We start from the raw sequence: 26576 nt of genomic DNA on the forward strand, positions 1-26576 counted from the left end.
TAAAGAATATTATATATACTTACTTTTAACTCTTTGACATTTTTCTCATCACTATTTTCTAGAGGAATAGTTTCTTCTAATTCATCAGATAATTTAGAATTGGCAATTTTATTTTGTTCTTCGTAGTAAGCAATAACCTCTGAAGGTAACAAATCACCTGGTTTACGTGATGGTAATAATAATCTTCCATATTCATCATATCCATCTATAGATCTTAATATTTCATCCTCCTAGTTGAAGAAAAAATAAGGAAAAGAATTTACAAATGAGATTATATAACTAATGTAAACTGAAGTTAGACATTAACACCGTTGGATACCGACTCAGTGGTCTAGAGGTTAAGCGTTGGCGCGTGAAACTGAAGGCCCTGGGTTCGAATCTCACGAGCAGGGTCACGGATGCGCTTTGCTATGGAGTCCCACAATAGGACGAAATGGCCATCCAGGTTTTCAATGGTGGTCTAAAAGCAATCGGTTCATGATCTCAATCAATAACTGTATAAACTGTTTACGTAATTGTCACAAAATATATAATTTAACTTTTGAATAAATAAATTTCATTAAAAAATTATAAAGTAATTCTAATATTAAAAAGAAAAAGATAATATGCATCGAATTTATTTATTTCACACTGTTCAACACAATCATTTTGATTTAAAGTTTGCTTAAATTTACTGGTTGGCATCACGAGGCAAACCCTAACTTGGAATCCTGAACGGAAGCGGAAAAGAGGAAGACTAAAGAATATATTACGTCGGGAAATAGAAGCAAATATGAAAAATATGAATAAAAACTGGAAAGGATTGTCCAGGAGAGTACTGTTGGGTGGCCTATGCTCCTCCATGAGGATTAACAGGCGTAACTAAGTAAGCAAATCTACTGGAAATTGTATTTTGAATTGAAGATGACTACATTTAGAGAAGACATTAGTGAGATTCTTCAAATAAAGTTAGCTGATTCAATAATAATCTCAGTTCTTCTTCAAGTACTTGATATAGAGAACCGATCAGAAGTAACCTAAAGGTCAAGTGCATTTCATTGGGGTCAATGGGTCAATTTCCTAAGGATAGAGCGGTATATTTTTGAATGAGTATTTGTGCCCAATACACTTTCTCGTTCACTTTTGTGTACTTACTCAAGTAACCAGTCGGGGGGAGGGTGGTGCACAGCACACTGTGCATCATTATCAGATTTCAGACGCCTCATGTCACGATAGTACTGTTTTTAAAATATACGGTTATAGAAGTATGTGAATATAAGTGGATTGTCATAACGTACGTTCCATCAAAATTATGTATTTTCTATATCAAGCATATTATGAACAAGAAACAAAAATAGAACGTTTATAACACCTAAACCGGTTAGAAAAGAGAAGGATCCTGGTTAACACACAAATCTCATATTTCATTCATTAGCTAGTTAGATTTTATATTGAGCCGATAGATTCTGGCTAAATTTAGTGAGGTCTGAAACGGCACAACTTTCCTAACAATCCTGAGAGATATGTGTTTAATCATTCTTCAATATCCCTGACAAATGTACAATTAGAAGCCTTATCTTTGGGAATAAAATTCTGCGACATAAATGAAAAAGTTAACAAAATCAACACACATGTTCAATTCGAAAACTTAATCAAACAAACAAATGGTCTTAATCCAATCTCTGATCAAGAATTCCAACGTTTCAAATCTACTCTTCTTGACAGCTGCAACCAATATATTAGCACAAAAGTAACAGGCAAAAGTCTACTAACAAAAGAACATAGAAATCAGATAAAACTACTTAGAAATAATAAAGACTTGATTATAAAACGTCCAGATAAAGGTGTTGGTTTAGTGCTGCTAGATCGCAAGAGTTATGTTGAAAAAATGACAATGTTATTATCAGATGACACCAAATTCTCTAAACTCATCAATGAGAAAAACAAGACTGAAATATGATTTTTGTTAATGTTAACTAGACAAAAGTAAATGTAGTTTTCTTCTACACAAGACAACATGAAGGTCATAATATTTGTTTAAATCTGTCATAAATTTATATATACTTACTTGAACAACTTGTTTATCCAATTCAAGCGAATAAAATTCTATTGGATAATCACATGGATTGGTTATAGTAACACTTTCTTCACTTCCAATTAATGAATATGGTAAAATTGGTTGAAATTGTAACATAACACGATCGAATATTAATTGTGGCTCTAAACCTTTACCTTGACAGTGTATTTTTAAAATCGTATCAGTATTTTCAATGCTCAATAGAATCTTGCTTTCATACTTCTTCTCTTCAAGTGGTATAAACCTTATCTAAACAAATAAATGAAATAGGTGTGATTAATGCAAAAGAAGCCGAAACGTGAGTTTCTTCCCACTTTGAACTTATCAGGTGAATGTACCTTTATCCCAGAGTTAAATTTTATCATGGAATTTTAACCCAGTATAATTTACTTCGAACATCAGGATGTTATCTATTTAATTGCTAAGTCCAAATAGCTGCTCACTTGTTCAAAGGCCTTGAACTTTTTTATTTTAATTTACTATATTTAATTACTTAACTACTCCTGTTAACCACAATGGAACATATGTCGCCAACCAGCATTCTCCAGCTCACTCTGTCCTGCTCCTTCATTTCTAGTTCTATCCAATTGTTTTCCATTATTCTCATGTCTGTCTTCACTTCTCGGTAATAATGTGTTATTCGGTCTTTCTCTTTTCCTTTTGCCTTGAGGATTCCATGTGAGGGCTTGCCTTGTGATTTCCTCAACGTGTGTCCTATCCACTTTCAGTGCTTCTTCCTCTTCTGGAATATGGTTTGTTCTTGTTGGGATATTCAGGAAAATACCCCAAAAATTATTCTGTTAAGTTTAACGCTATCCTTGGACTTGAAATGGTGTTATTTTCTTATTGGTCAATATTTATTTCACGTGTCATTTTCCTACTGGTCAATATTGTACAATGTTATTTTCTATTTTATGGTACGATGTGATCTGCTTGATTGGTATATAGACAGAGTATGTTTGAAATATAATGATTCATATCTCCGAGGCTGAGACTTGCGTTCTGGACTCAACTGGCTGGGCTAGACAGGGAAGCGGGGCCAATCAGAACCCTAGGCCGTTCTTACGTGTTTGCGCGCCTTTGGTCCGATCGATAATTCGCTGTCCTCTAATCTGCCGTCACAGTTATAGCAGTTCTCTCTCACAGTAGGTTGATGCTGATAGTGTTTGGCCAACAGATCCGAAGTATTTTGCGTAGATTAATTTATTATGGTTTGGATTATCCCTTTTTTGATATTTTAACTGTCTTATTGCTAACGAACTGAAATCAGTAACTATTACAATTCCCACCACATGATGTAAGAAAATGGAAGACTAATGGATATGAAGATTTATCAATCATCCAAAAACAAATCACCTCTAGTCAAAATACATTCACTTATATTATTTTTACACCCACTTGATGACTTATTAACAAATGTCATATAAATGAAACTGTATAGACTTATTACAAAAACTCATACTGATCAAAGTTTACATTAATTTAGGACAAAGGACCTTTATACTAAATAAACATCATTCTGAAAATAAGATTAACGTTACATTGAACAAATTATTACATTGTAAATACAATGTATATTAAATTCACTTGGTATTGTTTGTTTGAATCTTCACATTGATGTTTAGGACTGCAGTTGATCAGTCTCTTGTCGGCATATATGCATCCTGTGCGTATTGCTTCGATATAGTCTGAATTCACAAGCATTATATGCAAAGATGGATAGTGGCTAGCAGTGGAATTCAAGACGCGCATTTCGTCCTAATTGGGACCCGTCAACTGGATGTACCTGCATCTCAGAGTTGAAGTCCACTTTGAGACTCGAACCCAGTACCATTTGCTTCAAACACCATGCATATAATACAATGTATATTATTCTGAACAGTTATTACATTGCAGGTATTATTACCAAGGTTTGACTTGATAAATTAGAATATATTGAATATTGGGTAGATTGTTATGAATAGATTAATACATTTGTAGATATCCCAGTAAGTAAAAAAATTAGACTTTTTGACGTTTCGTGACTCAGTGTAATCCATTTCTTCAGTGAATTTATACTGTTTAGAGATTAACAATCATCAGAGAATCAGAAGCAACAAAGTCTGTTCTTAATACAAACATTAATAATCTACCTAACTCGTCGTATAAACGTACTTTTTAGACTCTAAAATTGAATAGAATCAAATAAATCGCCTGATTCATTTATTTATTCAGTTTATTAGTTTCCTTCAGATTGTGTTCAGTATAACAGAAGAATTAGATTGAAGGCCATAGAATAGTATGTAAACATTTATACTATCAACTCGAATCAGTCAGTCAGTCAGTCAGTCACAACGTAAAACCAGATACGTATGTACATCGGTTCAAGTTGCCATACCCTATTATCACAGAGAGATAAAATTGTCAAACCAAATACCAGTAACAGTATCAGTGGTAATAGGATAGATTATGCATCGAAAGTACAATTCGAGAAGATAATATTAATTAGTGAAATATAAACAAAAAAAAATGTTAAACGGAATTTAAAATCTAAGGATATGAGGGAAAAATAAAGAACGAATGCACATATCCCATTGTAAACAATTCAATCAATTCAATAAAAAGGAATAAAGTGAATATCACAAAAATTAAGATACCTGTATATTAGTTTTTTCATTCGGTTCTAATATTCCTCTACTTGGTATAACTTCAAAAATTCTTATTTGTTTCTCTTTTAATAAACTTTGGTATGATTTATAATGAACTCGAACTGGATAAACTGAATCAGTAGTATTTTTAGTAGTTTGTAATTCTGGTATTAAACGATACCAATTTATTGAAACAGGAGATGGATTATGTAATTGTACTGTAATTATACGTGCTTCACCACGTTGAACTTCACCAAAATCAAGTGTATTTATATGTGATGTTAATGTTGGTTTTACAATATTAGCTCTAAGTATTATTGATATTGAAGGTCCGTTGAGTATCTAGAATAGTAAAAATTGTAATATGTGAAAAATACACAAATTTTAGTCATACATTGTTGAAAATGTTATAAAAGTATAGATGTTTTCATTATGGATTGACAGTAGTTGAAATATCAGTGAACAGTTATTTGGTGAGACCAGTAGTGATGACCTTCATGGTGAGTTCTTAAAGCTTCAATAGAAATTCATGACTGAAGGGATTTATCCTTATTGCGTTTACAGATGTTAGCATACAAATTCCAGTTCAGCACTGTGGAAATCAATCAGTCTACTCAAAGTTCTTGGTTTCAGTCATCTTCATTGTTGTACCTTCATAGTAGGATTAAACAGTTGTTCAGTCTCACCCCTTTGGTTTTTAATGAAGGCCAAAATGATGTCAATTTTCACAAAACATCTAGCCTGAATTATTAAGATACTAATTAGTGATAAGCTTTATCACATTGGTTTTTAGACATTTTCATTCATTGATATTAGTGAATTCAATAAGGTCAGATCACATAACCATGAAAATTGTTCTTGATATTGAGTCCAGATTGAACAACAAGTATTTTTGTGATAAAATAAGTTCAATAATCATTGATTATCCTTCAATCCCTATCGATTACTAATCAGATCTACAAACATTTGAACTTTTAACTTCGATGGTAAATTCAGTTTTCTATAGCAACTGCAGTAATCTATATCTTACATAATCTAACTATTAATTATTCCTCAATAATAATAATAATAATAATAATAATAATAATAATAATAATAATAATAATAACAATCATAGGAAATTTCAATGTTTGCAAGTATTAATGCCAAGGTTTGACTTAGTAGTTTTGAATAGATTGAGCATTGGGTCGAGAGTTAGTAATAAATATATTTTTGTTGTACCTTAATGTCCGACTTTTTATCAAAATACGACTTATATGATCTTAGCACTGTGCCAAACCAATGACGTTCGATCGGTATGAACAGCCTAGCGTCCTTATTGGTCCTATGTCCGTCTAGCCCGTCCACTTGAGTCCAGAACACCAATACCAGCTTCCACTATGCGAATCGAATAATTTATTCCCGACATTCTGGGTTTATATATCAAGCAAACAGACCGCAACGCATCATAAAATAGGAAATAACATTTATAGACAATAAAGCCGAAAAAGTGACTGTGAACGTGGGAGGCATTAGTCAATAAACTGAACATAGCTTAAGAACAGTAAATCGTACAATAATAAATTATAGGTCAAAATAAAGTTTACGATAAGGGGAATATAAATATACATAGTCCAATTATTAAATAGTTATACCATCAGAATGTATAGATAATATTAGTCAATTAATATGTCTCAGAAGTTACTCGTGATTTAATCTTCGCTCTGATAAAACAACCTTATTATATTATATTCCAGTGAATAGAAAGATTGTATTTCTGATGTTTCGCGAGTTATTGTGAACCACTTCTTCAGAGTAAGTAAGTAATCAAATCAAATTTAAAAAATTTAAAAAGTACTATTTAAAACTGTGTTAATTCAGTTCGGTTATTTATTTGCTCTGAAGTAATAGATAACATGAGTTAACGAAATGTCAAAAATGCAATCTTTCTACTCATTGGGATATAACAAAATAAAATATATTTTAATAGTTGAGTTGATGAGTCAAATGAATCTAGGCCATCATGGAAAACCTGGAAGCACTGGACGACCGTTTCATCTTATTATGGGACTCCTTATTAGTACGCAACCAGGACTCCGCCTCATGAGATTTGAATCCAAGACATATCAGTTTATTGATTATATTTCAATATTCATTAATAAAATGCTATAAAATCCAGATTAAAACTGACAATAATACAATCCCCCCCCCTCAAAAAAAAAACAACCGAGAATAACTTACTTTAATAATTAATTCTGTTTGAATGAAATTTTCATTTATTAACTGATTAATTTGTTTTGTATCGAATGTAATTTCCATATCTAATTGTTCACAATCTGGATAACCAGGTAAATGATAAATTTTTGTTATATTTGTACTAAATCCAAATTGTTTAGCTTTTGATAAAGATGTTGTATCAAAACGAAAACTAATCGGTTCATAACTTGTATTAATAATAGATATATTTTGTTTCATAATTGAACCGATTATAACTATGCCAAAATCAAGTAAATATGATGGTAGGTATAAACTGAATATGATAGAAAGGGAAAAAAAACATAATAGACGAGTAATGGAATGATTATATTTCATCACATATATTACAACAGTATTATGTAAGGATTTTCATCAGGGGAATAGTGCTTTTATTCGGTGTTAATATTTGATCGTTAATATTTATCAGTCACACTGGTGAGACTATAATTTATGGACGACATTTGAACGACGATTAACTGACCTTGAGAGTGTTCACCTAATAACTAGGACCAAATGAGGGTTATAAACTAGTTTGAGGAATTAGAATTATGATTTATAGTTGATGGTTAGCGTTAGGAATTACATTTAGGGTTTTCATCATGAACTGACATCAGCTAGAATGCCAAGATTCTATTTATCGAAATGGATGGGTGACTTTCGCGCCAAAATCCGAGATCTGTTATCTTGTACGTGATTGGTTCGTCCATAAATTGTAGTCTCGCCGAGAAAGAAAAATGACTGGGCTTAAGTCACTTAACTAAGAAAGTATGAACTAAACTGATTATGTAACCAAGACGCTGATAAAATGCCGAGTCTTTTGATAGCACTAAGCAACAATGCCAGAATGTTTGGGATGCACTTCTCTCCCCTTAAATGCAAGTTGTTGCATCAGGACTGACCTGCGTCAACATGTGAACTAAGGATAGGGAGTGAAGCAGTCGAACGCGTTGACAACCTCACTTATCTTGGAAGTCTGATAAGCCCTAGTAGGTTGGTGTCTGACAAAATCTCAGCACGGATTCGAGAAGCTCGTTTGGCTTTTGCCAAGTTACGTCACCTATGGCGAAGGCGAGACCACTGTATATAGTCTGATAAATCCCACTGAGTAATTTATTCGATCGTTAAACCATTCAAAATACGTGATTCAGTGGATTTTGCGTTATGATTTTAGGTTATTTACAATGTTGTTTTCTTGTTAACTTACAACTATTTATAGTCATAGGTTAAGTAATATTCCCACTGAACAGTAAGACAAACCGTATCGAACAGAAGCAATCGTTTGTTGTCAATATCAAATCCCTCCTGTCGTCCTATCATTCAAAATAGTTGAACCTAACCAAAATGACCAGCACAATCAATAATTACTCCTGTGACAGAATGTTAGGTCAAGACCAAAAAAGGGTAAAGATTGTGAATATGGCTCATATTTGCATACATTTAGTCGGAAAACTCCAGACGATACTATCATTGTAATCTTCAGCAAACGGAAATGTTTAAACATTGGAAAATTGACCAGGACTCTGTATATAATGATGAATTGTGAGTTTTTCTCGATTTCATACTTTATTTTTCTACTACCTTCATTTACTGAAAGACTAATATTTTAAGGATTCCGTTTATTCTCACAACATTTACAAATCAAGTCTCACAATTGATTGATCACTGGGTGATCAATGCATGCATGTCAAGTCTTGATTTGACAAGGTTTCCTGTCGGCTACCTCCAACCACCATCTAATAACAAATCAAGTCTTTTGTATCATATTTATAATCATTTCATCTACACCTATTTTAGAGAGCATCTTTAACTAAATGATTAATGAATTGTTTTAACATATCTTAGTCAACCAAGTATAGTTTGTATGGTTTATTAACTAGTCACATTTAATTAAGATCAGGTTATATTAACATGACAACAATGTTTAAAAGCATATACAACAATAGGTTTTAAAGGTTGACCATCTTCAGTAACTAAACCGTAGCATTGGTAACAGTCATAATTTTTAAGTTATATGTATGTATGTATTAATTTATTACTAATGTATTAACGGATTTCAGAATACTCTCAACTTAAACTACACAGAAAGTCAGTCAGTCAGCTACAACGTAGGACCAGGCACATATATGCATCGGTCCAAGTTGCCATGCCTCATTAGCACAGCAAGATGGACACCAGATTCATAGGAGTGGTTAAGTCAATGGTGGTAATACATAAAAGAAAGATTGCATATAAGGACACAGTACAGGCAGAAAGAATTAGTTCGTAGAAAGAAAGATATGAAGCGATTTTATTCTCCCAGTTTAAAGGAAGACAGAGAGTGCATACACCGACGCCATTGTGATCGATTCTGAGCCATATCACCCGGAGTCTCCAATCATTGGTTACGATAGTCACGCGGACCCCAAACAAGTAGTCTGCATCTACCAACATGGCTCAGACTAGAAGTTAGTGACTTGAAGCACTGATGCCACGTTTTAGTTTGGCCGCCCCTAACTTTCTTCCAACACCGGTTAGCATTGAACAGAAACAAAATGTTAAAAGTACTGTGCTTTTTTTCTTATTGTGTTTTATAACATTCCACTGGGTATCATTATATTAATCGGTGATGTTAAGTTAAAAGTAAATTTGATTTTGTATTTATTTAGGAATTTTAGTAAAGTTCACTGACAACACTTGATAAATACATCCAATCTAACATCAAGTCATTTATATAATTTGCTAGATTATGAAGATAATCTACAGAGTAACAAATATGTATCATGATATCTGCTACACTCTAATGATTAGTCTATGACAATACATTTTAATTAAAAGTACAAATTACGTTACACTAACTAATCACTGACCTAATAATCAATATTATGCTTGTACTGTCCTTAATACTGACCTAATTTTATTGATCGAGTTACATAAAAGTATTAGACAGACAATACTGGCTATTACTTCACAATTAACCAATGTAAATACTTCAATCGTATGTAGTGTCGATTATTATGTTAAGCTCATATAACATATTCTGGCTTTCGGACAGGCCAATTTATTCATTCTAATTTGAGTCATATTTTGACCGTGTTAATTATTCGCTTAACAACCTTAACTATTTTTATATGAGCGCATATGTGTGTGTGCACTTCTTATCCTATTCATCACATGTATGTAACTTATTTTTGTGTAACTATAACTATTGATCAACGCTTGGTTAAATGAGACATGGCTGACCCGTCATCTCCACTGAGCAACATTCTGTTTCGTTCTATTCCATTCGCTTCATATACAACATATATGTATTTAAAAGTCCATTCTCATAACTTGACTTATTTAATTCCGTTATTTACTAACACAATTTAAGTCGATGATTACATACAAGGATAAGTGACATATATTTCGACAACGATCATTCATACTATCAAATCAGAATCGGGTCACTAAAGTAAAAGAGAGCCTATCAACAAACATCGTCCAATCTAAATGACAACAAAATAAAACAAGGACTCCACATGTATCTGTGGTCATTTGGTATCAGAAATAAGAATATGATTTAGAATCCTATAGAAAAAACTAACTATCTTGAGATTCAAACTTTATGTTTAGCTACTTCCTATCAATTTCTATAAATCATCTAATAAGAAACTTATAGTGAGGTTACGGCGTCAACTTCAGTGCTTAAGGCTAACGTACATTCGGTTCATAGGGAATTTTGGACAAAACGTGATAATTGAGCGACTATAACAAAAACAAACGGCAAGACTATAATTTGTGGACGAATCAATCAGGTATAAGATAATAGATCTCAGATTTTAACGCGAAAGCCTTTCATGCATTTGGCTGAACAAATTTCTAGAATTATAGCTGATGTCAGTTCGTGATGAAAACCACATATATAATTCCTAACTAATGCAAATTACGACAAGTATTGAGAACTGGATAATAAAAGCACCAGTAACACCATCTGCAGACAGGTACTACAATATATACGGATGACTGGAGAGCCTACAGACTCCTACATAGGCTTGATTATGTGCATCGTGTCGTTATCCACAAGTGGCATTTTGTGCACTCAACAACCGAAGTGCACATAAACAATATTGAAGCTATGTGTTACAGGTTGAAAGAGTTTTTGAGACTTCATCACGGCTCCGGAGGCCGACTATTCTGTAGCCGTATGGATGATTTCCTCTACTGCATACATTAGGATTTCAAAACCTCCGAACCTCTTTCTAACCTTGACACGTTTTTCGAACCACTGATAAGAAGTGTATCCACTATATTTCCTTGAGTTTGTATAATTTATTTCTACTCTATACTGACTGTTTCTTGATTGGCTAATATTTCTCAAGGTTACTTAAGGTTCGTTCAAAGGTCGTTCATGAATTAGAGTCTCGGCAAACTTACTTTTTTATAAAACATAATTTCATTTGTTCTTCTGTCTCGGTAACTACTTTTAATTGATTATCATTATGATATTGATTATTATTGTTATCATTTAATAGATTACAAATATATTCATATTCTGCATTTAATTGTAAATATATATCTGGTATCAATTTGATTATCTTCTCAGGTATATTATTCATTCTATAATATTGATTTGTTAATATATGTTTAATTGCTTTTGTAATAGGACAATTAATATTATGCATAAATATTTGATCATATTGATTATGATTTTGAATAGAATTTAAAATGAAATCTGATCGATTTGAAAAGATTGTATCACATAAACAAACAATTGATCTATTTTGTTGTTGTTGTTTTTCCAATAAATCAATAAAATTGATTAGATCATCATATAATTGGTTAATTAATTTGAACATAGTGAATTGATAAATCGATGAAGAGATTTCTTTATTGATTATTAATTGATCATTATTGATTTGTTGTTGTTGTTGATGATGATGATTATTTTTTGTTTGAATCATACATAAACGTGGTAAATTTATATTTAAATAATTAAAATCAATTAGACCATGTATTTTAATAGATTTTGGTAAAAAATATCCTATTTGAATATTTAATTCTTGTTCAAAATAACCCGGTTTTAATGGTTGATAAATAATTTGAATAGATTGTGATTGATTATTATTAATTTGACCATAAGATGGTATAATTTTATATTGACCATATTCAGTCATTTTAAATAATGTTGTTTGTTCAATAGAATCATGAAATGTTTCATGTGTAGGAAAAGAAATTTTATAATTAAAATTCACCTTACCTATATTCATTATATTAAATTTATAGATTATTGATTGATTTAAACGATGATAACCTAAATCAATATGATCAGTTTGATCAATTTGATAAACAATATCTGATGCAGAACCTTTTAATTCAATATGATATTTAGGACCATGATCAATTTCACATAAAGCTAATACAGATGCTTCAATATTAGAATGTCCATAAAATGTACAATTTAAATAGATTGTTTCACCTGGATTAATTTCACCATATAATGGTACAATATCAAATAATTCTTCAATACCTAATGGTATAATATCTTCATCTTCATCAATTAAATTACGTAATATACTATTTTCAGTAGTAGATAAATTAAGATTTACATTATTATCTAATATATGTTCATTAGTTGAATGATTTGGAATAGTTTGATTGAATTCATTATATGATTCATTGATTTTTATTTCATCTTCTATGCCATTAGTATCTTGACAACTATCTTGTATGGCATTTTCAATGTTTTTATTAATAATGATATGAGAATTAGGTAATAATTTTCGAACATTCATAGGAATTTGATCTTCTATTAATCGTGCTTGACGTTTAAATATAATATTTGGTCGATCACCAATAAGTAAACTCCAACGAAATTTTACTGGTAAAGGACTAATATTTTTCATATTTAAATGTTCTGTCATTTCTGTATGATTTAATATACAACCAAAATCAATTAGATTAGAACTAAATTGAACATTTGGAAAATGTACTTCACCAATTAATCGTACAGCATCCTATAGTTTATAATAAAAAAAATAAATATGGTCACAATTTTTAATATTTTTATTTAGTTTGCTATTGACTAGTATCTGAATGGATTATAAACTGTTGAACACTTCATAGAGGGAACTGAACAATATATATATATATATATATATATATATATATATATATATATATATTAATTTTTACTAATTAGAACTTGAAAGTGATCATCATAGTGGATGAGCCTTTTCAAATAATTATGACAAGTAAAGAGCTTGAAAGTGTATAAATAGTTAATTCAGTCAGTCAGTAACAACATAGAACTTCGTACGTACGTACATCAGTTCGAGTTGCCACACCACATTAACACAGAGATGCAGTTGTCGATTCAAATTCCATAGTGGTAGAGGTAGTAAGAGTACAAGCAGTAATCGGAAAGATTAGGGTTTGAAGATGTTATTCAAGGAGTATAATCCAGTGAAATAAATTTGGAAAGAGAAAAAAAAGAGGACATAAAGAATTCAGAAGATAAGAATTTAGGAGAACACAAAGAGAGAATGCACCTGTACCATTGCAAATGATTTTGAGCCATGTGATTAAAGGTCTCTAATCATCGGTTGCTATCATCTCGCGAATGCCCGGAACCAGGTAGTCTACACCTACTAACATGGTACAGTTCACTTGTCAGTGGCTTCATGTATTTGTGTCATGTTTTGATCTGGCCGCCCTTAGCTTTCTTCCAACCAACTCCTACACCATAAAACATCGCACGTCGAGGCAGTCGGTGGTTGGCTATACGTAGGAATCAAAAGATGTCAACGGTTATCAAATACTATACTTCGTAAGCACTATATATTTTGAAAAAAATTATTTAGCATACAATGAGCGAAGTGGTATCATGGGGAATATTCATGGATAACTTATTACTTAACGGCGATTATTAGTTAGAATATAGCAGTGTTACTTATAAAAAACATTCGTCTAAAGTTATACCCACTGTGACATTGATTTATCCCGCTATTTTAGATGTCACAGTTTGATTTTACAAATGACTTCGTTTGAATAAATGAAAAAAGAATTAACTTGCAATAGCCTATTTAAATAAGAAGGCAACAAATTGTTGTGTCGATTGAGACAACTGGCGAGTTCCGGAAACGAATTAAATAGTATGTTTTTGGGTTAAGAAAATTATAGAAAATAAACAAAACTTAACATGAAGAAGATTGCTCGATGAAAGATTTAAAAATAATTTAATGCAGGAATTAAGCTACTCACTATTTATGAGTAGTGTGACATAACGCATAAAAAAAGGCGTCGAGACAGATTTAGGACTTGTTTCGCCTACATGTATATTTTCATGGACACTACAAAATTATTGAATTAGAGTCTAAACGTAACTGTGATCAAAATAAATAAAATTTGGTTTTGAAAGAACAGTTTGTTTTTAAAAGTCTCAAGATCGTGGATGGGATTTGTTGAAAAATCCCAAACGGTCGTATAGTGCTTCCAAGTTATTAATTGAGGTTTAACATAGATCGGTTCATGATTTCAATGAAATTCAACAATTCCCGGAACCCTATTCTGAAGGTAATATAATTAACACAAGATGGTGAAATACTTTCAAACAGAAAAAAAGAAGTATAGAATACACATATACCAAACAGTAATAGGAAATTCAAAGAGTAATAATGTAAACTCATCATACTTATAGGAAGATAATATCTTCAATGGTTTCTTGATAAATAAAGTCATATCACACCAAGATAAACGTGAGACAAAAAACAATTAGGTTCAAACATTTATAAATGAACAATATAAATTTGTACTCTTTGCACAAATTAGCGGCTGTCTAACTTCAGTAGCTCAACGGATAACGCTTTGTGTGTTTCAAGTAAAAAGTACTGATTTTCCAATCTTAGCATCCAAACTGGTTTGCAGGTTTATTCAACTGACGAATCCTACGTTTAAAGAAACGCTAATCCTTCACTCCACTAGTCGCTATTAACCATATTTTATTAAATAATTGTTCATTTTTGGTTAATAAAACAACTAATAACAGATTTAACAAATACTTTAACTAGAATTATATTATAATTCAAAAATGGCGAGACTCTAATTTATGGACGACCTTTGAACGAACCTTAAGTAACCTTGAGAAGTAGTAGCCAATCAGCAAACAGTCAGCATAGAGTAGAAATAAATTATACAAACTCAAGGAAATATAGTGGATACACTTCTTATCAGTGGTTCGAAAAACGTGTCAAGGTTAGAAAGAGGTTCAGAGGTTTTGAAATCCTAATGTATGCAGTAGAGGAAATCATCCATACGGCTACAGAATAGTCGGCCTCCGGAGCCATGATAAAGTCTCAAATACTCTTTCAACCTGTAACACATAGCTTCAATATTGTTTATGTGCACTTCGGTTGTTGAGTGCACAAAATGCCACTTGTGGATAACGACACGATGCACATAATCAAGCCTATGTAGGAGTCTGTAGGCTCTCCAGTCATCCGTATATATTGTAGTACCTGTCTGCAGATGGTGTTACTGGTGCTTTTATTATCCAGTTCTCAATACTTGTCGTAATTTGCATTAGTTAGGAATTATATATGTGGTTTTCATCACGAACTGACATCAGCTATAATTCTAGAAATTTGTTCAGCCAAATGCATGAAAGGCTTTCGCGTTAAAATCTGAGATCTATTATCTTATACCTGATTGATTCGTCCACAAATTATAGTCTTGCCGTTTGTTTTTGTTATAGTCGCTCAATTATCACGTTTTGTCCAAAATTCCCTATGAACCGAATGTACGTTAGCCTTAAGCACTGAATTTGACGCCGTAACCTTTAATCTCTAAAATCTCTAAAACGCTTCTGATTGGCTCGTCCATAAATTAGAGTCTCGCCTTTTAAAATTTACCAAAAAATGTAGCATAAGTAATAACTTACAGTTTGTGGATGCTCAGCATATTTAATAAATAATAATTCATCAGCTCTTCTACTAATTAAATCATCTTTATATTTTGGATTAAATGAAACTGTTATTTCTTTTGATTCAAATGGTTTTAATTGAAATGTCTGTAAAATATGTTTAACAATGGTTTAATATCCTGTTATAAGGGTGAAATAAAACTATTTTCTTGTGATATATTGTAATAAAACAGGTAAGTACTAAAATGGATACTCGATCAAAACTCTATACATAGATTAGATCATATTATACCATAGGTAGAATTCAACGAACAAATATAAAGAAAAAAGAGACAATCTAATCAATACTTGGTTAAACACGACTTATACTCTCACTGAGTCCAAGGTAAAAATCAATCATAGGAAGGAAATCATATATTAAACGGTTAGGGTCTTGCAGTGAGGACTCAATGGCTAATCACATTTTACATGTAAGTTACCGATTTCGCTACTGCAATTCATACTAATGACTTAATGAATGGGTAATATTTACAGCATATTTTTGTAGAAATATTCATTAGCAAATACTATCGTATCAGATTTTTAACTCTTGTGAAGCTAGATATTAAGTGTATATTACTCTTCATTCCAAGGCAAGCCCTAACTTGTAAACTCCGATGAAAAAAGAAAACAGACAGACCAAAGAAAACATTGCGACAGATATCTAAAGAATGAATAACACTTTGAAATAACAGGAGTTGGTTGAAAATCTCCGATCAGTTGCCTAGGCTCCACGATGAGTAACGAACGTAAATAAGTAAGTGATTCAGTTCAATAAATACAAACTGGAAACTGGGAAAACATTGTTTTACAAAATTAAAGGCTTAATAATTCAATCTCCTTCACAAGCGACGGTATAAGATTGTTGTTTTTATCTATATAAAAAGTCCATAACCTAACTGATCTTGCATTATACAGTCCTAATGGTCATCAATGAAACCCTTGATACATTTCAATACTCTGTGATTGTTAGTAACAAGATTATTGAATTTCCTGAGAATGTTTCTCTATTTTTATTGAGTCTTTTATACCGTTTAATTCATTTATTTATTGGATAATATATATATAAATTGTTTTTCCAATCAAATTAGTGGTTTCACTATCGAACAACCACATTAGTAGTTTAAGTTTCATAGATCTGGGTATACGGAATCAGACTCCACATGTGACCAAGTTTTAATAACTGACCGTTCTAGGGAAAACATTTTATTACCTTACTCATTACAGTCATTATCGTATCATTTGCATTAGGTAATCTTTGATAAAACCTTTACCGAATATTAGGATATATATATATATATATATATATATATATATATTCTTCACCATCATTTTCGATTATAAACTTGGTATTAGCTTCAATAAAATGGGATATATAAATCTTGGTAATATTTTCCCTAAACACGTCCACATAATGTATGAGAATCGGTCGTTAAAATGTAACCCGTTTAACAGATTAGAAAATCAAGCGTTGAATCTAAGTAACATGGAAATTTGGATGAATGATATTATTATCCCTGGTAATTGGTGTCACTTCAATTGGGTAAGTAGTTGTTAACCTGTGTTTCTGGGATCAATTTAACATTCAGTATTTAAAATGAGGATTTTAAATTAAGAAATAATTAGGAAAGTTAATAAAATATGATAAAAATTTATTCATTTCTTACCATTGTAGATGAGTAAATTTCATCAATGAACAAGTTGAATGGACTACAAACTTCCAATAAACATGTTAATAATAAATCTACTTTATTAGTCATTGTGAAATGATTGAACTGTATAGACAATTCATCAGATGGTGCCTAAAGTATGATAAAATGAACAAAATAGCCAGTTTTTGGGGGAGATACGGTATTTTGTGAAATGACTAAAGCACCAACAATAAACATTTATTGAACAAACTTTATAGACCAATGCGAAAGTAAGCTAATGCCCAAATCCCTTTATTCTGTCCTCAAACAAAGTACTCAAACACGTTAACATATAGAGTGAGGTTGATGATGCTATTGTTGTGCGTGCTACTTATATTGATATAAGTAGTACATGACGCGAGTTCAAAACGTAATGTCTGGCAGCAGAAGATGGGGGAAGATCAAGAAAGGAAGAGCGGAAAAACAATGCAATTTGTAAGAAAACGCATGAGCAATGAAATGTGAGACAATGGATTGATGTTTGCAACAGGAGCAGTCTGGTTTGATATGATGGATTGATATTTTGCAAATTAATGATTTACTATATGGTTTTTCTATTTTACCGAGCGAGTGAACTTTGCGTTTGAGAGTGAATTGGTATATAATTGGATGAAGTGTAACGTCTTGGGCCCCACAATATTAGATAATCCCAGACGTAAACAGTCATAAATAAAAACTATTTGATACTCATTTTTCTAGTTTCCGAAAACATTGTTCATTAAAAGAATTTAAGCCACTATAATATATGTAGAAACAATTTGTTCTTACTTTAAACCTGTCCTGGTTCTTCCTAAGTAATTTTCAATACTAAAAGTATCTTTCAATAGTTGAGACCATGAGTCAATTGAAGCTAGACCACTCTGGAAAACCTGGAAGCATTAAACGGCCGTTTCATCCTATTATAAGACTCCTCAGCAGTGCGCACCCACAATCCCACCTCGTGGCCGTTCAGTGCTTCCACGTTTTCCATGGTGGTCCAGCTTCAATTGACTCATGATCTCAACTACTGAAATTACTATTATATTCATTAAAAGTATCGTTAAGAAATTGCTAGTCTCTTTTTATCAAAAAACACATTCTCCCTCTTCCGAAAACTCTTGATTGTCAACCCTCAATCAATTGATTATTTATAGTTTTCATGTAAAACCACTTGAAAAGAAAGTGTTGGACCACTTCAAATCAAATTATACGCTGCTTAAATACATTAGAAATTTTTCTCAGACTAATTTCATCCTCTTGTTACACTTTCAAAATTTATACGGAAATACTGTATATACTAAACTAATTTATAAATAAATGCAATTAATAGATATATAATAAAATAGTTTAGTAAGTGAGTAATATTTTGGAAATCAGGAAGAAGCGCTGGATGTGGATAGGACATACATTGAGGGAATCACACAACTGCGTCATAAGACAAGCACTCACCTGGAATACTCAAGGTCAAAAGAGAAGAGGAAGACCGAAGAACACATTATTACCGAGAGATGGAGACAGAAATGAGAAGAATGACTAACAATTGAATAGAACTAGAAATGAAGGCTCAGGACAGAGTGGGTTGGAGAATGCTGGTTGGCGACCTATGCACCATTGTGGTTAACAGGTGTAAGTAAGTTATGAAACTTAAATGTACTGTACAATTTTAAATGACTGTCTGGCTGAAGCTAATTCATAATGTTAACTCCAAAAAAAAACAGAATAACCTTTACAAATTACCCAGTTAATTTACATAATATATATACCTTTTCTATTCGATAAAACAGTTCACTTGTAGATAATTCAATAACTGGTTTAATAAAGTCAATAGAAACATCAATTGTTTTAATTAAATATTTAGCACTTCGTCCAATAATTGAATGACATAAAATTTTCTCATGAATCGTCTTAACACTAAAATATAATGAAAATATAATTGTAATGAATACTAGAAAAATAAAAGCAATATAAAAATGTTTGATTAATAGTTTCATTCAATCTTTTGTTTAAAGTGCTTTTCAATGGTTGAGATCATGAGTCAATTGATGCTAGACCACTATGAGAAATCTGGAAGCACTGAACGGCCATTTTGTCCTATTATAGGACTTCTCAGCAGTGCGCATCCACAACCTCCTGGTGGTTTAGGTTCAACTGACTAGTGATCTCAACTATTGAAATTATTAAAATCTCCATAAAACTACTTCTGATACTAATCAACATATGCTCACTAGTGACTGGTTTCAAGATGTTTATCCTGGAGTTTTAGTGAGAAGCAGTGACCAGTGGAGTTCGACCGGGTCAGTTGTGAGATAGTAACTCACTGATGACAATGGCGGATGTGTCGCTCAATTTCGTGGATTGGTTGAAGTTAGAAATTAACACCGTCGGATGCCGGCTCAGTGGTCTAGAGGTTATGCACTCCCACGTGAGACGATAGATCCTGGGTTGGTATTTCTCGAGATGGTATCATGGATGCGCACTGCTGAGGAGCCCCACAACGGGACGAAACGGCCATCCTGTGTTCCCCGGTTCCACATGGTGGTTTAACTTCGATTGACTCATGCTCTTAATCATTAAAATTACTATAATATCCACAAAAGCCCTTCTGATATTAAACTGCTTTTGCCTAATAAAATTTTAAACGTTTTGAGTCCTATGTATATCACTATTTGTATCCTGCTTTTTAGATTATGTAAGATATAATTCATTCGTTTTTGAATTTCATACCTCTTTTACAAGTTTTGATGTCACTGAAGTGTGAAATCTAGGAAATGTGTTTCGTCATAGCTGGACTTGTCAGGTGGATGTAAACGGATCCCAGTAATGATATTCAGATTGAAACTCAAACCCAGTACCTTTGGACTGGGATCTATTGGCGTTAGTGCCTAACTTCGAATAATCCACGATAACATCTTCCATTAACTTCAGTGGGTAACTCCCTCATGCCGGGGACGTTTGGACTCCATTGGTCACAGCTTCTCACCAGAACTCTTAGAATTCCCTCTCGATGTTGGTCATTAGTGAGCACATTAATTTAGACATTAACACCGTTAGATGCCGAACCAATGGTCTAGAGGTTAAGCGTTTGCATATGAAGCCGAAGGTCCTGTGTTCGGTTCCTGCCTTCGAGATCATAGATGCACACTGCTGAAACGTCCCGTACTAGAACGAAATGACCATCCAGTGCTTCCAGGTTTTCCATCACGATCTAACATTGATTGGTTCACGATTCCAGTGAAACTCAAAAATCTCCACAACCCTATACTATTAATAGTAAAAGTAGTTCTTTGAAACCTGTTTGACTCAAAGATAGTTTCTGCGGCAGATCAATATAGACCGGATAACTTTGAACGTTGAGGAGCAATAGACATCTGTCTCATTTGGATTTAAAACTTATCAAAAGTGGGAATCCATGGTTCATATGAAATTGAACCCTTGATATCCACGTCAGTCAATGAACACAATATTATTCATTCACGACACAGGGATCCAGTAGTTACCAATTCCCTCTTTGCTTGACATCGTCAATTATTAGTAGGTTCTTCATTACCGAATTCGTTGACCACAGAAGTGATCACACACTTAATCTCAAAAAATGGCAACCGATAAATAAACGATTAATACTCAATGGAACAGGGATTTATTGATATTTAAAATAGCTGACATCTTATAGTGGCATTACTCTGTGCTTGGCGCTATCCCCAACAAAAAAGAGAGTGTACTTCACAGCATTTATTTCTATCCTGCTCTATAGCCATGTTATGTGACATTTGAAAACAGGGGATATTTTTAGGCTATTGATCTGGTAGTTGATAATAGATTCCACTGAAGCATCGCTCATATACGCCAAGGTTATGTCCAGAGTACTAGATAAAGGTGGTAAATCGGACAGTAACACCAGACAGTAACTTCTTATAAACTGAAGTGATTGGATTATGAATTATCCCCAGCATGTACAACCGCTGACTACCTTAACACGCGATGTTTGCTGGTGTGCGAGTTAATCGAATCAACATTAGAGAATGAGAAACCGAAAGGTGGCATCAGTCCACGAAATCATCTGTTGTTGGACTTGGCTATGTTGGGAGGATAAACTACGTGATTAGGATCACTCAACAGTCGCAACCACTTCTTAGAGTAGTTCAATAATGTCTCAGAATCGTTGATAATGGATTCAGTCTTCCCTTCCAAAATGGTCTTATGCTTCTTATCCCATAAATTACTTTTTACCTCCCAGGTTTTACTACCTATTAATAATGCTTTATAATATCTTTGATAATGCTACTGCCTCTGCTGTGAACAGGAACACAGGTGGAGACAACCAATATATATTAATACAAAATTACAAAATCTCTAGGTAAAAAGTAAGAACCATACACTGAATACTGTATTTGCAAGTTTCTACCATTTATCCTTTACACTGTATTATTTTCCCCGATTCACAATTCCTTTCAATTTCCCCTTCTATTCTGTTCAGCTCGATCTTAGCTTTCTGATGTCAGCTATTCAACTCTTGATTGGTGTTACATACTACTTATGTCTGCCGACATAGCATATGACACACTTCTAGTAATCTAGGATTTATATTGATAATTTTATCACACTTTACTAATTTGTTACGAACTGATGCTATAATATTTCATATCCCACGTTGCTTATATCTAACTCAATATTAGATTTAGATTGAAATTTAATCTTCAAATATAAACAATGAATTTGAATAATAATAATAATAATACATCCTTTTATAAGCAAAGATGGTTAGTGGCTATCAGTGGAATCCAGGACACGAGTTTCGTCCTATTTGGAACGTGTCGACTCAATGTACCTGCATCCGAAAGTTGGTGTTCACCCGAGGACTCGAACCCATTGCCGTTCGCTTCAAACACCATCGCGTTATCCATTTAGCTACTGAGTCCTTATAGCTACCTGCTTGTGTAATGGGGTTAAGTTTAAATTTACTTGATGTTATTTTGCTTATATCCTCCCACCCAGTTGACGAGCTCCAAGTGGGACGAAATGTGCGTCCTGGATTCCACTGCTAGCCACTATCTATCTTTGCCTAAAAAACTTGTGACTTAAGGCTACATCGAGGCAATCCGCATTGGATGTATATATGCCGACAAGAGACTGATCAATTACAGTCCTAAATAACAATGGGAAGATACAAGTAAAACAACACCAAGTGAATTTAATATATCCTTTTGTTATATCCCAATGAGTAGAAAACTTGTATTTCTGACATTATTTGCTCTGAAGTAGTGACTTACAATAAGTCATGAAACGTCAGAAATAAAATCTTTTTACTCATTGGGATATAACAAAATGGAATATATTCTGTGACTGGCCGAACCAGTCACTTATAAGACAACATGTCTCGGATTTTGGCGCGTAATTCACCCATCCATTTCGATAAATAGAGTTTTGGCATTAAAGCTGATGTCAGTTGGTGATGAAAACCCTAAATCTAAATTTTAATTTCTCACACTGGTTTATAACCCTCATTTAGTCTTGGTTACTAAGTGAACACTCTCAAGGTCAGTCTTGCATCGCTCAAATGTCGTCCATAAATTATAGTCTCACCAATATATTTATTATTAACTCTCAATCCAATGCTCAATTTATTTGAAACTATCAAGTTCAACCTTGGCTATTTTATGTTTTTCTTATTATTAGTAATTCTATTTCGTAATTTTTGTTTTCACTAAAAACTTACCTATCACATTGAACTTCTAGACAAATTTCTGTAGATGCTCCTGGATTAAGATCAAAACGATGTGGTGTAATTGACCATCTTGATTCCGATTTATCTGATAACTATAATGAAATTATAACAAAAGAAATGACAAAGATGTTAATGTTCAACGAGCTCTTTAAATATACATTATTGTTTGTTTCTACTTTTGAGTATTATATGATAATGTTCATAAAAAAAATATTTTCGTAGTAGTAAATAACCTGAGTTTCCAAAATGAACATTCATTTATTGACTAGATCATTATCTAATAAATTGTAAAGAATGACATATCTTATTGTTTGTTTCTTAGTCTCAGACAATAAGATTGTAATCAGTCAGTTATCCTCGAACCTATTGAGTCAACCATTTTATTGTACAATGCAACATCATTCATTGATAATGTTGGGTAACCGATTATTTTACTCCCAGTATGTTATTGAATTGTACCAGTTACGACTTCTTGATAAAACTTCACAATCTCAACTCAATATAAATACATGATCAATCTCTGATCAAGCGGTTTCGTTTTCAAAGTGTGAATACGATTAAGTGGAGTTACTTGGTAAAATAGAAAAACCATACTCTAAGACTTCATTTGCAAAATGTTCATTAATTGTCTCAGACTTTATTATTCCTACATCTCCATATTAATTGCTTTCTGTTCCCCTTCTCTCCTTCTCGATCTTCCTAGTCTTCTGCTGCCAGACATTAAATTCTTAACTCGCGTCGATATAAGTAGCACACACCACAGTAAAAATCTTATTAGAAGTTAATCTCGAATCGATTATTTAATAATACGAAATAATTGCTTAAGAATATCATAGTGTGTCAAGTCCTTTTCTGATTAATGTAGAAAATTATTTATTAGCTTTGATGTCTTATCTAAATTGTAAACAGTAACAAACAAAAAATCAACTGTATATTCATTTTATTGCTTCTAATGTCGTGGTTTGTGATAATCCCAAATGTAAAAGGAATATTTCAACACAGAAGATTACTTCATACTGAAGAAACTGTTTTATCGTTATATTAAATGCTAATAGCAATTAAACTAACAGATGATTAGTCGATGGTATGACTTTAAAAGAACATAAGGTAACTAAATAAGTATAAAACATTAACTCGATTACTCTCAGTTATTTTCAAACTTTTAGATCAGTCAGTCAGTAACAACATAGAACTTCGTACGTACGTACATCAGTTGCATTTACCATACCACATTAGCACACAGATATAATTGTCGATTCAAATTCCATAGTGGTAGAGGTGGTAAGAGTACAAGCAGTAATCGGAAAGATTAGGGTTTGAAAATGTTATTCAAGGAGTATAATCCAGTGAAATAAATTTGGAAAGATAAAAAAAGGAGAGATGAAGAATTCAGAAGATAAGGATTCGGGAGAACACAAAGAGTGGATGCACCTGCGCCATTGCAAATGATTTTGAGCCATGTGATTAAAGGTCTCTAATCATCGGTTGCTATCGTCTCGCGAATACCCGGAACCAGGTAGTCTACACCTAATAACATGGTTCAGTCCACTTGTCAGTGACCTCATGGATTTGTGCCATGTTTTGATCTGGCCGCCCCTAACTTCCTTCCAACCAACTTCTACACCATAAAACATCGCAGTTTGGGGCAGTCGGTAATTGGGCATACGTAACACATGTCCCAGCCTTCTGAAGTGATGAAGTTTCACTACTTCATCAATTGATTTGCCATCCTTACCTTGTACCCGTTTAGATGCAATAAGAAATTAAGATTTGTAAACTTGGGCAGAATGTATGAGACTCAAGATATTATAGAAGCAATCAAATCATAATAAAATCTGAGATCAACTTTTTAGAAATGTTAATCGAAACTTAAATAAATTATAGAGCAATTAGTTTAACAAAGCCGAACTTTTAGTTATATCCGTAATAGGCTTGAATATACATCACAATTACTATTATTCTTCCTTGTTTAAACGAATAATATAATTCGAAAAGAATAAACAAGATCAAATAATAGAAGATATGAAATAACATCAAGGTCCAAAATTTAGAAGAAGGCACTGATTACGAGTTGGTGGAGATTTGTAGTTCAGGTGGATGATTTTGATGAAGTTTTGTTCATCAGCATGTCGTTCAGAAGAACTATGAAAGCTACACGACCAAACCATTCAGATCAGAGAACAAAACTGCATCAAAAACTGATTACGAGTATTAGGTAGGTCCCTACAAGAATGTACTTCAAATCATTAAATCTTAGATATATATTATGCATTTGATCAATCTAATTTGAATACTAAACTAAATGTTCATTACTATCAAACTGATAAACAAATACACTCGTAAACTGATTCACACGAAAACTAACTTGACCATCCATATGGATTGATTTACGTGGTGATTGTCCATCTATAGACCAAATTATTTGTTGTGACCTCCTTCCTTTGTTTATAACTTTAAAATATTTTCTCATTGGATTAACACTAAATTGACTTCCTAAGTTTAATACAGAACTCATTGATGGTTGTGTTACAATTGTACCACCTTGACCAGTTGCACTTAGTTCAATTTTTAATGGTTTTGAAGTATTTTCAACTTGTACAATTAACTGATCTTTAAATAATATAATATCATCTAGATTTGCAATTATATTCAAATCTATATGACTATAACCTGGAATAGTTCCAGAATATGGTTCAGCTTTATACACAGTATCATTTCGTACCTAATAAGATTAATAATGAAGATTGAGATTAATCATCCACATCAAATGAAATATGTTAAACATTATGAAAGAATGACCAGTATTAAAATGTTCAGAAGCCATTGCCAAAACATTAACTACTCTAATAAAGTATGGTAATTCTATGGGTGAAGAATAAAAACAAAGTAGTGATCAGATTTTCCAGTTCTTTATTCTTAATATTTCGGGTTACTCAATATGCTTTTGCCTGTTTTGTACTTGGTTAAATCTGAACTCATAGCTAACACATGAAAGACCTTTTTACCTCAAGGTATTTCACTGCAAATACATTTATTGAATGTATGAATAAAACGATAAAGGATGATCCATCGGAGATACGATTCAAGAAAACGTAGATTAGTGAAATAATAAAAATTTTACGAGGACTCTAGAAACTTAGGATCTAAGCGAAGATAAAAAAAGTGAATCTACCTGCGCCATTGCAAATGATTTTCAGCCATGTCAAACAAACTCTAACGATAGGTTACTGGTGTATGATAGTGAGAATAAAACATGATCGTTCACTGAAAGTGGACAAACAGACACAGTCTACTGACTACTAAACATGTAATTTCCTTCTTCTCATTGATTTCTATTCCGGACTCACTGAGT

At 32.6% G+C, this 26576-nt stretch overlaps 2 protein-coding genes across 2 annotated transcripts in view; both read right to left on the reverse strand.

Annotated features, from left to right (window-relative positions):
* The window catches only part of MS3_00010891 (uncharacterized protein), a gene marked incomplete at both ends in the record, with an annotated part of 133298 nt that extends 116235 nt beyond the window's left edge, over window positions 1-17063 (reverse strand). Inside the window, 7 exons of the mRNA XM_051219305.1 lie at window positions 24-230; window positions 2048-2305; window positions 4693-5025; window positions 6904-7192; window positions 11311-12890; window positions 15812-15940; window positions 17046-17063. Coding sequence (XP_051066084.1) covers window positions 24-230; window positions 2048-2305; window positions 4693-5025; window positions 6904-7192; window positions 11311-12890; window positions 15812-15940; window positions 17046-17063 — 2814 coding nt within the window. The remainder of the gene's footprint in view (window positions 1-23; window positions 231-2047; window positions 2306-4692; window positions 5026-6903; window positions 7193-11310; window positions 12891-15811; window positions 15941-17045) is intronic.
* Window positions 17064-17243: 180 nt separating this feature from the next.
* Window positions 17244-26576, reverse strand: part of MS3_00000392 (uncharacterized protein) — a 28241-nt gene continuing 18908 nt past the window's right edge. Inside the window, exons 13-16 of the mRNA XM_051208175.1 lie at window positions 25590-25946; window positions 23216-23316; window positions 19266-19413; window positions 17244-17634 (exon numbers count right to left, since the gene is read on the reverse strand). Coding sequence (XP_051066085.1) covers window positions 17485-17634; window positions 19266-19413; window positions 23216-23316; window positions 25590-25946 — 756 coding nt within the window. The 3' untranslated portion in view covers window positions 17244-17484. The remainder of the gene's footprint in view (window positions 17635-19265; window positions 19414-23215; window positions 23317-25589; window positions 25947-26576) is intronic.

The sequence above is a fragment of the Schistosoma haematobium genome, chromosome 4 (genome assembly GCF_000699445.3).
Source record: "Schistosoma haematobium chromosome 4, whole genome shotgun sequence".
Taxonomy (NCBI): Eukaryota; Metazoa; Platyhelminthes; class Trematoda; order Strigeidida; family Schistosomatidae; genus Schistosoma; species Schistosoma haematobium.